The 12,462-nt window shown below is 40.3% G+C and overlaps 1 protein-coding gene across 2 annotated transcripts in view; it reads right to left on the reverse strand.

Annotated features, from left to right (window-relative positions):
* grm5b (glutamate receptor, metabotropic 5b) overlaps window positions 1-12,235 on the reverse strand; it is a 71,129-nt gene extending 58,894 nt beyond the window's left edge. Inside the window, exons 1-2 of one of the 2 annotated variants that reach the window (XM_039660333.2) lie at window positions 12,058-12,235; window positions 9,387-10,328 (exon numbers count right to left, since the gene is read on the reverse strand). In XM_039660333.2, the coding sequence (XP_039516267.2) occupies window positions 9,387-10,050 (664 nt within the window). In that variant the 5' untranslated portion in view covers window positions 10,051-10,328; window positions 12,058-12,235. Of the gene's footprint in view, window positions 1-9,386; window positions 10,329-11,539; window positions 11,896-12,057 lie in introns of those variants that run through there. The other variant, XM_039660334.2, reaches the window with a different exon arrangement.
* Between the last annotated feature and the right edge of the window lie 227 nt (window positions 12,236-12,462).

Consider the following 12,462-nt stretch of genomic DNA (forward strand, 5'->3'; position numbering starts at 1 on the left):
AAAAAGAAATAAACTGCAGCTAAAAATGGTTTGTGTAATGAGTATTCACGATATGAAATCAAAAGTAACCCAATTTACTTAATAAATGTCACCGCTCCTATTGCGCATGATTCATCAGTGCGCATTATTCCAAATCAAAAAAAAAAATGCTTTCTTGAAAATGCAATAGATTTCTCCGATCTCTCAAACTAATTTTCTGTTGATGTAATCAAGTACACAAGGGTGTGCAAAACTTGTAATCATGATACTTGTGGCTGTGCCAAGTCACAATCAGCTTGTTTTCCATTTTGAGCTTTTTACAGTACAAAGGATTAAAAATATATTTCTAAAGTTATAACAAGATGAAATACAGGCCCTTCTATGCGGTGTCTGAACCGTCACCAGTCTGATGATAAACCAGGAGGCGCTGCACGGAAAACAAAGGCACATTTACATAGAAAGGCCGTGATACTCGCAAGACTCTGCCTTGTTTTGGCAGAAACGGAGAGTAGTGGTGAAAACAGCATGGCAACAGATCCATGACCCCCTGGAGATGCATGAAATATGAAATGCATATGAAACACACGCTAAGAAACACAACCTCTACCATGAAGAACAGATCTGATAGCCTGAAAGATTGAGTCAGAGTTGTTGGTTGAGCCGGTCGAGATGCTCACACTAACATTTTTTTAATTTAGAAATGGCTCGCTTATAGTTGTCTCTATTTTAATAAGTCCACCTGTGGTGAAAATCAAGTTTTTAATGCTGTTTATGTGTCTATGTGGTGTGTTTAATGTGCTTTAAGACAAACCATGTGTAAATTCATACGTATTTTCTCCTTAAAACTGCAGTGAACCAAAGACACGGTTTAAATCGCTGGTGTTTCTGACGTCACAAACTACCTTAACCAATCAGATCAACGTGTGATCGTCAACGAGTGGATCTCTGAGCTGTGAGTGAGTGGAGGCGGGGCTCATTGGCATATTCATAGAACCACGTATTCTAAATGAGGAAAGGGTGTAGAGTTACATTCAAGATATTTTAAGTTAAAAAAAATTTAAATATGTAATTTTGGTGATCAAAGATGAGTTTTAAGGGATTACAGGGGGACTTTGTTGTCAAAACTACATAATTCACTCTTCGAGATCTTAGTACTCGTAATTAAAAATTGTGACTCTTTATTTTCGGAGATACGACTTTTTGCCACGCGACCACTGCAGATTTATTTTAAACAAGAGAAGCAAACACAGAACGTTCCCCTAACGTTCCCGGATGGTCCCAGAGGTTATTTTTGGGGAACCAAACAAGAACGTTATCGGAACGTTCCATGTAGGTTATTTTTAAGGTCAATTTTTATAACGTAAGGAGAATGTTCCAGGAACGTTCCCTTAACCTTAACGGAAAGTTCTAGGAACGTTCTGGGAACCAAAAACTAACGCTCCCAGAACCTAAATTTGTTTGCTGGGGTAGGCTATACGTGCAAGTACAGTGTTGTCATCTCTTATTTATGGTAATTATGACATATGGCCTATGCTTGTTTGACAGTTTTTGCGAGGTAAGAGACAGACGGTTCAATGCACACACACACATACACACACACGAGCCAGTGCAACTAAACGAGGCAGGACTGTATGTTCTTGAGTGTCACTGTGTCCTTTTGAGCCAAAGTCAAGTGTGTTATGCAGCACTGTGTGTGTATGTGTCATTGAGAAAAGGTTGTGAGATTGTTGTCGCTGGTAAAGGTTGTTGTGGCTTGTTAAGGGCACATTCTGTGTCTCGTTAAACCGGTTGTGTTCCCGCGCTCCTCGCAAACGCGAGCCCGCTTTTATTCGTCTCTCTCGCTCACTCCGTCCACCCACGCAACTCACAGTTTACAATTCAAATGAAAAGGGCCGAGTGAAAGAAGGTAGAGAGGTTGCCATGGAGAACATGCCGGTTTGTCATTAATAATCATTCAAAATATTCTCATTCACCCTGAAGTCTGAGAAACAAAGAGACGCGCCTCTCTTACGAGACCTGCGATCTCCAGCGCATAAGCAAGTGCTTGCAGGTGTGTGTGTGTGTGTGTGTGAATGCACTGTCTCCCAGATGCAAGGAAGCAAGAGTCTAACCTTGCTTCGGATGATTTCATAACACCTCTGTTATCTTCAGGTTGAAGGATGCAGAATATAACTGCGATAATGCAGATCACTCTTAGAAAGACAGCTTCAGTCGGGGTTCTTGACTCGCTTGTATATAAGGAATAAAGATTGCATAATACTTTCATATTTAATGGATTACTTCATTTTCTCTCCTATTGATAAAGTATGTTTACAAGCGGTTTAATTCATAAAATTTAATTCAAATGAAAAATCTCAACAAGGGAAGTTTGGGTTATGTTTGTCTCTAAAAGAATTATATATTTTATATAATAGTTATATTTTGAATAAAATAAACTTATTTAAGCATTTTAACATTGTTGTAATGACTATTTGGCTCATTTTACTAACAAAATTTCATAGTATAATAATAAAAAAATATATACACTGTAAAAAAAATATTGTTGGCTTAACTTAAAAAATGAAGTAGTAACCTGGTTGACTTAAAATTTTAAGTTCATTGAAATGGAAAAATTGAGTTAATACAATGAAGGAGATTGATTTAATCATTAGAAACTCAAAATATTATGTTTTATGTTATCTGAACTACATAAATTATTTAAGTCGATTTGACAAAAGAAGAAATGTTGTGATTACAAATCATGAAATTTTTTTTTCAGTGAAAATTAAAAAGATATGTAGTCAGTCATGCTGTAAAATCATTGTTTTAAATATTTAAAAAAAAATGAATTCCCATAAAATAATTTGAGTACAAAAAATAAATAAAATTAAAATATTATATATATATACTCAATTTATTTCATTGGAATTTATTGATACTCAATTTATTTCATGGGAATTTATTGATTATTATTTATTGATGTATATGTATATTTTAAAAATTTTTGTACAACATGACTTACTACAGTACATATCTTTGTACACACACACACACACACACACACACACACACACACACACACACCTGTGCGCCCGCACACATATATACATATATATATATATATATGAATTTAGGGGGAAATATTTAAGAAGATGATATTAAAAATTGCACAATAATTTCATATTTAATGGATTATTTATATATTTTTTTCTACTGATAAAGTATTTACAAGCGGTTTCATTTGTAAAATGTAAAATTGAATTCAAATGAAAAGTTAATTTAAAAAAAAATAATTAATTTGCTAAAACTAAATCCCTAAAATGATGGGAACCTCAGGGAAAGGTGTGATGTGCCTGACAGAACCCCATATAGTTCGATAAATAACCTTTTCAATACATTCACATGGTTACAAGAGGTAAAAATGATATAAATACTGTTCGTTTTCTCACACAAACCGCTCGTTTCGTGTCTTAGGCCATCAATGTGTACTTACATTTACGAATCATTAAATCATGTGTAATCTGGACTTCTCTGTGCATGCTCTTTGAGGTGGTGACCATAGACCTCCATTATATAACTGACAGACAAGAACGCTTTGACCTAAAAATATCAAAATTGAAAATACTGTGGAAACAAAGACACCTGCATCTCGTTGAGGTAAGCTAAAACATACTAAACATTAATTTCAAAGTGAATATCCCTTTAAGCTCTCAAACAAATGGTGAACTTCTGACAGGTTCTGCAATGATGTCATGGTTCTAAATGGAACTCGCTCAACAATGAAAACTCGTCATCATTTCCTCATCCAAGCGAGAATGACTTCATTTCTTCTGTAGAATAGAAACGAATCAACCCCATTGGACCCCGACTGAGCCCTTTTGTGCTCCATAAAAGAAAGAAGGAATGGAATGACATGAGGGCGAATATACACACCGATAGAATTTTCATTTTTTGGATGAACGATCTCATTAACAATAAAGGTTCCGTTCAGAAACATGACATCATTTGAGAACCTTTGTGTAAAATTCCCCTGAGAACATTTTTTTGGGTGAACTATCGTTTTGAGAGCACGTGTTTGATGAGCTCCTCGAACTGAACTGATCCTATTTCTCTTTTCCATCATTCTCCTAATCACACTATTTGGCTTTCTCTCCGTCTCTCTCACTCACTCACTTTCCTCCAATCTCTCACTCTCATGCCACTTTTTCTGCTTTTAAATTCCACCCAGTTTAGTTAAACTAATCTCTCTTCCATCCTTCAATCACTCTCTCCACAGCTGCTTCTTCCTGAGAGGAGAAGAGAGAGAACCAATGAGACGCAGACAGAGAGGGACGGATGCAAGCGTGGGAAGAGAGATGAAGTCCTTGAGATCTTAAGTGAAGGTTACAATCCACCAGATTTTGAGACACACACACACACACACACATTCTGAATGCTGATTACGAACACAATGGCTTCATTTCCCATGACTACTGTGTGCATTTTCCCAGCATGCTTTGCTGGAGTCTGGCAATAGCATGACACACTACGTCATCATTGACGTCTCACAACAGATCAAACGGTGCTCAATTTAAATATGCGCATATTCAAATTGCACAAATGACAATTCTAAGTGAACTCTATTAACTACTGAACTACTGCGACTTGGAATATTGTGCACAAGAAATATGGACTTTATGGTGCTTTTGATTTACACTGAGCAGCGTGAACATTATTCTAAATGCCTTGTTTTGTGAAAAAATAAAGTTACACAGGTTTGGAACAGATCGAGAGATAATTCATCCTGAAATGAAAAGTAAAGTGACGGTAAAACATTACTAAAAAGTTTCTAATCATTGAATAATAAAATATCTTCATAAAAATATGAAGCAGCATAACTGTGTTCAACACTGATAATAATTCTTGAGCACCAAATCATCATATTAGAGTGATTTCTGAAGGAGCATGTGACTCTGAAGAGAAGACTGGAGTAATAATGCTGGAAATTCAGCTTTGATCACTGGAATAAATGACATTATTTAATGTATAAATTATGATAATATTTCAGTTTATTACAGTTTTATACGGAGCCCCTAAAGGGACAGTGTGATGGAAAAAATATGAGATGGAAGGAAAATAATATTTTAATGCTGTTGCGTTCTTGCGCAAAGGTTTTACGTTGACGCTCGCAAAGAACATACAGCGCAAAGTATACACACACACACACACACACACACAACTTAAAAAATATATATACCAGTGTTGTAGTCGAGACCACCTCACTCGAGTCCGAGTCGACACCGAGTCCATAGAGAGTCGAGTCCGAGACCAGAGACGGTCGAGTCCGAGACCAGTGAGGGTTTATTACCTAATTTACTTTTATTTACTTAGAGAAATCCTTTTTTTTTTACTGAATTTACTTAGAGTTTAAAAAATATGATCAGTTTAGGGTAAAAAGGCCACATAGTAGGTGGTGTTAAAAGTAATTTTATTACAATTTGTCATGCGCAGTTGCGCACTAGAAAATCACCAATCACTGGGCGTGTCAATCAATTTAAAGAAATATTTTATTAACATACATTAATAATCATGAAAAATATTTTTAATTGAACACGAGTGGACTCGGGAATAATTTCGAGTCCTAAAAAAAAAAAATGTTCGAGTACGAGTCAATTCCGAGTCCAAATGGACACGAGTCCATGACAAGACCAAGACCATTAAAATATGGCCTCGAGACCGAGTCCGAGTCTCGAGTACTACAACACTGATATATACAATCTTGATCTGTTACAGCATGACTCAGTCTGTGAGTCTTTGTTTTGTCTGGTCATTAACAAGTATCTTGAGGTGAACAACACGTTCTTTTCTCTGCTCTCTCTTTACAGGGGTTGGACAATGAAACTGAAACACCTGGTTTTACAACACAATCATTTGTTAGTATGGTGAGGGCCTCATTTTGCATCCAAATACAGCACCAATTCATCTTGGGAATGCCAGATAGAAGTCCTTCACAGTGACCTGAGGGATTATGAGCCGTTCCTCTTCCAGAACAGTGTCCAGGTCACTATATGATGCTGGTGGACTCGCTCCTCCAAAACACCTCAATAATATTCAGATCTGGTGACTGTCAGACCATGGGAGATGTTCAACGTCACTTTCATCTTCATCAAACCCTTCTGTCACAAGTCTTGCTGTGTGTGTTGGTGCATGATCATGAGCATCAGGTGCTCATGATCCTCCAGAAGGGTTTGGTAGTCCTCGGCAGTGTCGTGTCCATCAAATACAATCAGGATTGTCATGATATTGGAGCTCAAACCATCACTGATCCACCCGTGCTTCACTCTGAAGATTGGCCGCCATGCATATAGATGTGAAACCTCCAACATTGGCCAGTGTTTCAGTTTCATTGTCCAACCCCTGTATGTGTGTGTGTGTGTGAGACAGACAGAGAGAGAGAGAGAGAGAGAGAGAGAGAGAGAGAGAGAGAGAGAGAGAGAGAGAGAGAGATTTACACTCTCTGCCATCTTAATTAAACACGGGACACATTCCAGGTCCTCCACTTTGGGGACCAGACTGCAAAAGTGCTTACAACCCTGAACTACACATACACACACACACACACACACACACATATAGTTTTTGGGATATCTTTGTGGGGACTCTTATAGACATAATATTTTTATACTGCACAAACTATACCTTCTATCCCCTTACAGTAACTCCACCACTAAACCTACTCATCACACACACACACACACACACACACTAACCCGACCCCTAAACCTACCCATAACACAACCCTTTTTTGCATTTCTAGATTTTCAAAAATAAATAAATAAATAAGTAAATAAAAACATAATTTAGAATGTGTATTACGCCATTGCCACTGTCTGACCCCCACAATGAAGGAGATCTCAGGTTATACTATCCTTGAGGGACATTTGGTCATCATAATGTAATATAAACCTGTACACACTGCCTCACACACACACACAAACAAGCCTCTGGAGTCATATAGATCATTTGTGGATGTAGGGGGGGGGGGGGGGTACAGTGGGATAAAAGGAGAGAGAGTGGAGTGAGGGATGGAAGTACATGTGTGCATGTGTGTGTGTGTGTGTGTATGTGTGTGTGAGAGTGACAGAGGAAAAGAAACATATGAGATGTGAGAACAGAGCCATAAGGCGGGATCATTAGAAGAACAGAGTCGAGATATTACTACAAATGAGATTGAAAACATTTTCTTAAAAAAAAAACATTTCCTTAAAATGTTAAACTGTAAAAAAAAAAAAAAAAGAAAAGAACAAGAAGAAAAGGTAAGTAGCCTAAATTACCTGATACTAAATGAAACAACAACAAAAATCATTTTAACTACAAAACCTCACCCATTCATCTCCATAGCAGTTGCTCGACTGGTGCAGGACTGTAAACGTCATGTGAAAACGACATCATCTGGACAACTCTGATTGACTGATGACATCACAAGAACACACAGTCTCTAATCCAGAGTGACATCACAGACAACAGACGATAGGATCCGGTCAGTGCTGTACTTCACACACACACACTCAAACACTCTGCTCAAACACTCTGCTCTCCATATAAAGATATAAAAGTCAGATATGCTTTCGGTTAATGAAGTTTTGACGGATGAACACCTCTGGCTCGACTGGACGCTGGTCTGGCCAAAAGTGATAAGACTTTCAGTTTCATTGCCGTCCTTGATATTGCTTTGGTCAGTCGCATCGATTCCTGGGACACTGAGAACACAGGCTTGAGTCTCGCTGCACGCTCATATTACACACACACACATAAACACAGTTTTCAATCCTGAGAAATGACAGTGTGAATGTAGCCGGTGAAAAGTCCATTTCACACTTTCAAGAGCCTTTCGTTCTCTTTACACACATCCACACACACACACTCCTTCTCAGACATCTTAACACACAATTCCCATCGGACACTAAAGAGCCCACACTGACACAATTCAGATGACACTTCTGAAACAGACACCATGCACGGGTGTGTGTGTGTGTGTGTGTGTGAGCAGCACTGCACTGATGCAGGATAAAGCCGGCATGGTAATATAAACCACGTTTTACCAGAGTTGAGAGTTTGCAGTCTGAATTGAATGTGATGAGATACAAACATCACTATACTGCGACACAATGTAATAGACAACCATTGCATGTCTTTTCAGGAGACATGTCTAACGAACAGCGTGACCAGGACGGGCAGCAAAAGAATCAGTCAGATTCTCAAACGAATTAATATTCTGATCCGATTCCTCCAATGAACTGATCAAAAGGAATCACAAGTTGAATGAGTCTAATAAATTATTCGCTAATTCCTCTGTGGTTTTACAGTATGTTCCACTTCTTGTAATGAATTGGTCAAACAGATTCACAAGCTGAATCATTCTAGTGAATTGGGTACTTAATCAAAATAAGTAGCCTTAGTCATTCAATTCACTTCACAAACAAGAATATTATGATCTGATTCCTGTAATGGAATGGTCAAAAAGACTCACAACTTGAATGAGTCTAATGATTTAGAAAGATCGACTCTTATGATCCTATTCTTGCAATGAAACAGTCAGGAAGACTCACAAGTTGAATCAGTTCAATGAATTGGTCTCTGAATTCACTTCACAAACAAATTACTCTTATGATCCGAATCCTCTGATGAATTGATCAAAAAGACTCACAAGTTGAATTAGCCGAATGAATTACTCACTAACTCAAATTCACACAAAAAACAAACACCTATTGCCTGATTTTTATCATGAATTGGTCAAAAAGACTGACAAGTTGAATCATTCTACGGAATTATTCATTGAATCCACTTCACAATCAAATGACTCTTATGATGCTATTCTTGTATTGAATCGGTCAGAAAGTCCAATAAATTAGTCATTGAATCCAATTCACAAAGAAAGACTATTATAATTCCTCTGTGGTGAAAATCAAGTTTTTAATGTTGTTAATATTCCTATGTGGTGTTTTTAATGTGCTTTCAAACAAACCATGTGTAAATTCATAAGTAGACCGCATTGCTGAGTATTTTCTCCTTAAAACTGCAGTGAACCAAAGCACGGTTTAAATCGCCGGTGTTTCTGACGTCACAAACTACCTAAACCAATCAGATCAGCGAGTGGATCGCTGAGCTGAGAAAGTGAGTAGAGGCGGGGCTAATTTGCATATTCATAGAGCCGCGTATACTAAATGAGGCAAGAGTGTAGAGATACAATCAAGATAATTAAGCGTTACAAAAAAATTCAAGGAAAAATCTTTTAAATATGTATCAAAGATGAGTTTTAAGGGATTAAATTATTGAGGGCAACTTTATGGTCTGTTTCTTCTAATGAACCGGTCAAAATGATTCCAACTTTTAAGCCGAATGATTCTGAATCCACTTACTGATTATAAAAGATAGATATGTGCACTCACCCTCGGTGTGTATGGCAGATACGTAGGTCCAGTTGTATCTCTTGACTATGTCCACCATGGCTCTGGCCTGCTGGGCGTCCGAAGGCACGACCCTCATGAAGTACTTGTAGAGTGATTTGTCGCTGAGGTCCATACTGGTGGCGGAGTACGCGATCTGCGGGATGTTGAACAGCTGCAGTAAGTTCTGCACTTGAATGGCCACCGAACTGGATCCCGGTCCGATCAGCCCCACGATTGGCTTCTTGCCCTTCATGGGCGTGGCGCTCGGATCCGCGCACCTGGTCCCGCCCCCGGCCTCTTCGCTTTCGTCCGCGGCCACGAGCGAGTCGCGTATGAACTCGATGCTTTGCTCCAGGGCCACGGCGGAGTGCCAGCAGGAGTCCCGGATCTCGCAGCCAAGCGTGACGTTGGGGAGGATTTTGGGGTCGGCGTTGATCCGGTCCAGGGTGTGCATCATGGCCTCGACCCGCTGGATGCCGTACTGCTCGCGAACCGCCCCGCATTTGCGCTCGTGCACTTTGTCGGCCGGTGGCTGGTGGTGCACCGAGAAAAGCGCTCCGATGATGACGTCGCCGGGGATGTGGGCGACGACGCGCCTCTCGTTGGTTTGGGCCGCCGTCGCAAGAGACGTCAGACGCCATAGCAAAACGACGAGAGGGAACATTTTGGAGTGAATCAGAGGGTGTTTTTACTTACACTTCAGTGCTAAAGGCACAGTCACAGTCCAGCTGCTTCGTTCCTTCTCAGAACTTATTGACAATTATTGACTGAATTATGAACTTATTGACTCCGTGTTTTACTACACCGAGACTCTGGGATCCTGTTGCTTTGAAATGCGCTGTCATTTGTCCGAGAGCTTCCACCGCGACCCTGAGCCGGATGCTGGGTCGTTGCCGTGGCAACCTCGAGCTGGGGACGGCGTGAGATGAGGGGCCTCATAACCTTGAACGAGAGGAGATGGACACAGCAATATTATTACATGCACACACAACAACAACACACGAGCACAAAACGAGCAAAAAGGTGGCCGGCCGCACACTGAATGCAGGACAGACGCAGTGCAAAAAGTGCAACGTGAATTAAAAACAAATGAACGGGGAAACGTTTCAGTAACCACCCGAACACACTAAAATGCGTCTCTATAGCACGCAGTGTCGTGCGATTTAAACGCGAAAATTAGTTTTTACATGAACAGGATGGGTTGATTAGGGTAGGTTTAGTAGTGCGTGTGTATTGCACGCAAATGAACTGCGTATCAAATGCACGCGAAAACTTCAACTCATTTTCGTGTATGAATTGCACGATAATACACAATGCGTGCTATAGAGACGCATTTATCTTTAACCTAGAACTAACCACACGCAACCTTCTAAAACTTTTATGTTCAATATTTGATGACAGCGTTCAATTGCATTCTGGTGCTGCAGTGAAACTCCCCCCAAAAATATCTAAGCTGTAAATAAAACAATTATTTTACATGACAATGCTTAATTCAATGTTACTTGCCATTTCTTGGTAATTTTTCCTAACAAAATTTACTGAGTGGAAAAAAAATCACTCAGAAATTAATAGTAGCCTAACTTTCATTAAGAACTGCAGAGAAGAAAGAAGTGCGTGCTCTGTATGCATGTAACAGTCGGTCTCTACAAGGCTGTCAAGAATAACCGAGAAAGCTTTCAAACCCTCGACACAAACCAAAACCACTTACATTGGCTGTCAGACTCATTCATTCCGAGTGCGGACCACATAGAGACCAAAAAAGAGGTGACAATTTTTCAGAATAAAAGATGACTTGTGGTTTTCACAAGCAACTCCTTTTAGTCTCACAGCAATGGCATCGGAATAAATAAATAAAAATTCCCTCAGCTGAATCCAAGGGCTAGTTTCGCATGCCAAACCGCAGATTGGACCCTTGGTCCTCGTTAAAACATGCTTTAGAGAGACAGCACTCTGTCACAACCAAAATGCTGTCTCACTTTCGAATGAAACATTATGGCAAGAGCTGAATGGAGGGAAAAACAACTAATGCATCGCAGAGAACCATCATTTTGCCCCCGGCATAGAAGAAACAATAGCAGGGGAAACAAAACTGCAATCAAAAACCTCGTCAGTAAGGCATTCGCGTTGAAATCATGCTGGCATTCAATGCTCACTTCATTCAAATGAATGCAAATGTCGGGCTGATTGGTCAGAAAGCTCCACTCAAAACGGGACGGATGAGAACGAACGACCTTGCCGTTGATAACCGGGTGAACGGGAGCTCGCGCTGTCCGCGGTGCTGAAACGCATCACACTGCAGTGGCCAGAGCACTCCATGTGCTCACAGTCAAATACATCTCATAAACAACACCTCAGTCTTTAAAGGGTCCGATAGATCTTGCATATTTAACACTGCAAATATGCCATACTCAATAAGTCACATAGAACTGCGTACATGTGCAATGCACATGAAATAGCACGTAATTGATTCCCAATAAGTCATGCTGTTACCCATTTAACTGAGATGCTCGCGCTCGGTCGATAATCTGCAGAGAGAGAGAGAGAGAGGGAGCGAGAGAGAGAGAGAGAGAGCGCTCCTAATTCCAGAACACCATTGCTTCCACAGACCCAAACTCACGCGGAGAGTGTGTGTCCGCGCACAGGTTGATGTTTTGGTGACGGTCCTTCTTACCTGCCCCGCGCCTCCATTCACTAAGGTTACGGATGATGCGCGTGCTTCCCACAGGTGATCCGTCGGAGATTTGGGGGTCGGTAGCCCGGTAAACGGCGGGGCACCGGAGAGCCACAGCTGAGGTGTCGTCTCGTCTTCTTGTCACGCACTAACACTGCCGAAGCGCGATCAGGCACACACATCCCAGTCCGCGACTCAACCCCTCCCACCCGTGAACCCCGAGACTGGCTGCATCCAGCCGGCCGTGGCACCTGCAAACCCGAGCTTCTCCTCTAAATAACGACAACTGCTGATTATTTCATCATTGCATGTTTAAAAGTGAGATTTGAAGGGGTAAATGATTGTAGATGATTTTCTGCTGTTTTTGAAAGCTCGAGCGCAGGCGTTGAACAGGGTGTCTGCATT

Source organism: Pimephales promelas, chromosome 16 (assembly GCF_988280905.1).
Source record: "Pimephales promelas chromosome 16, fPimPro1.hap1.1, whole genome shotgun sequence".
NCBI classification, from domain to species: Eukaryota; Metazoa; Chordata; class Actinopteri; order Cypriniformes; family Leuciscidae; genus Pimephales; species Pimephales promelas.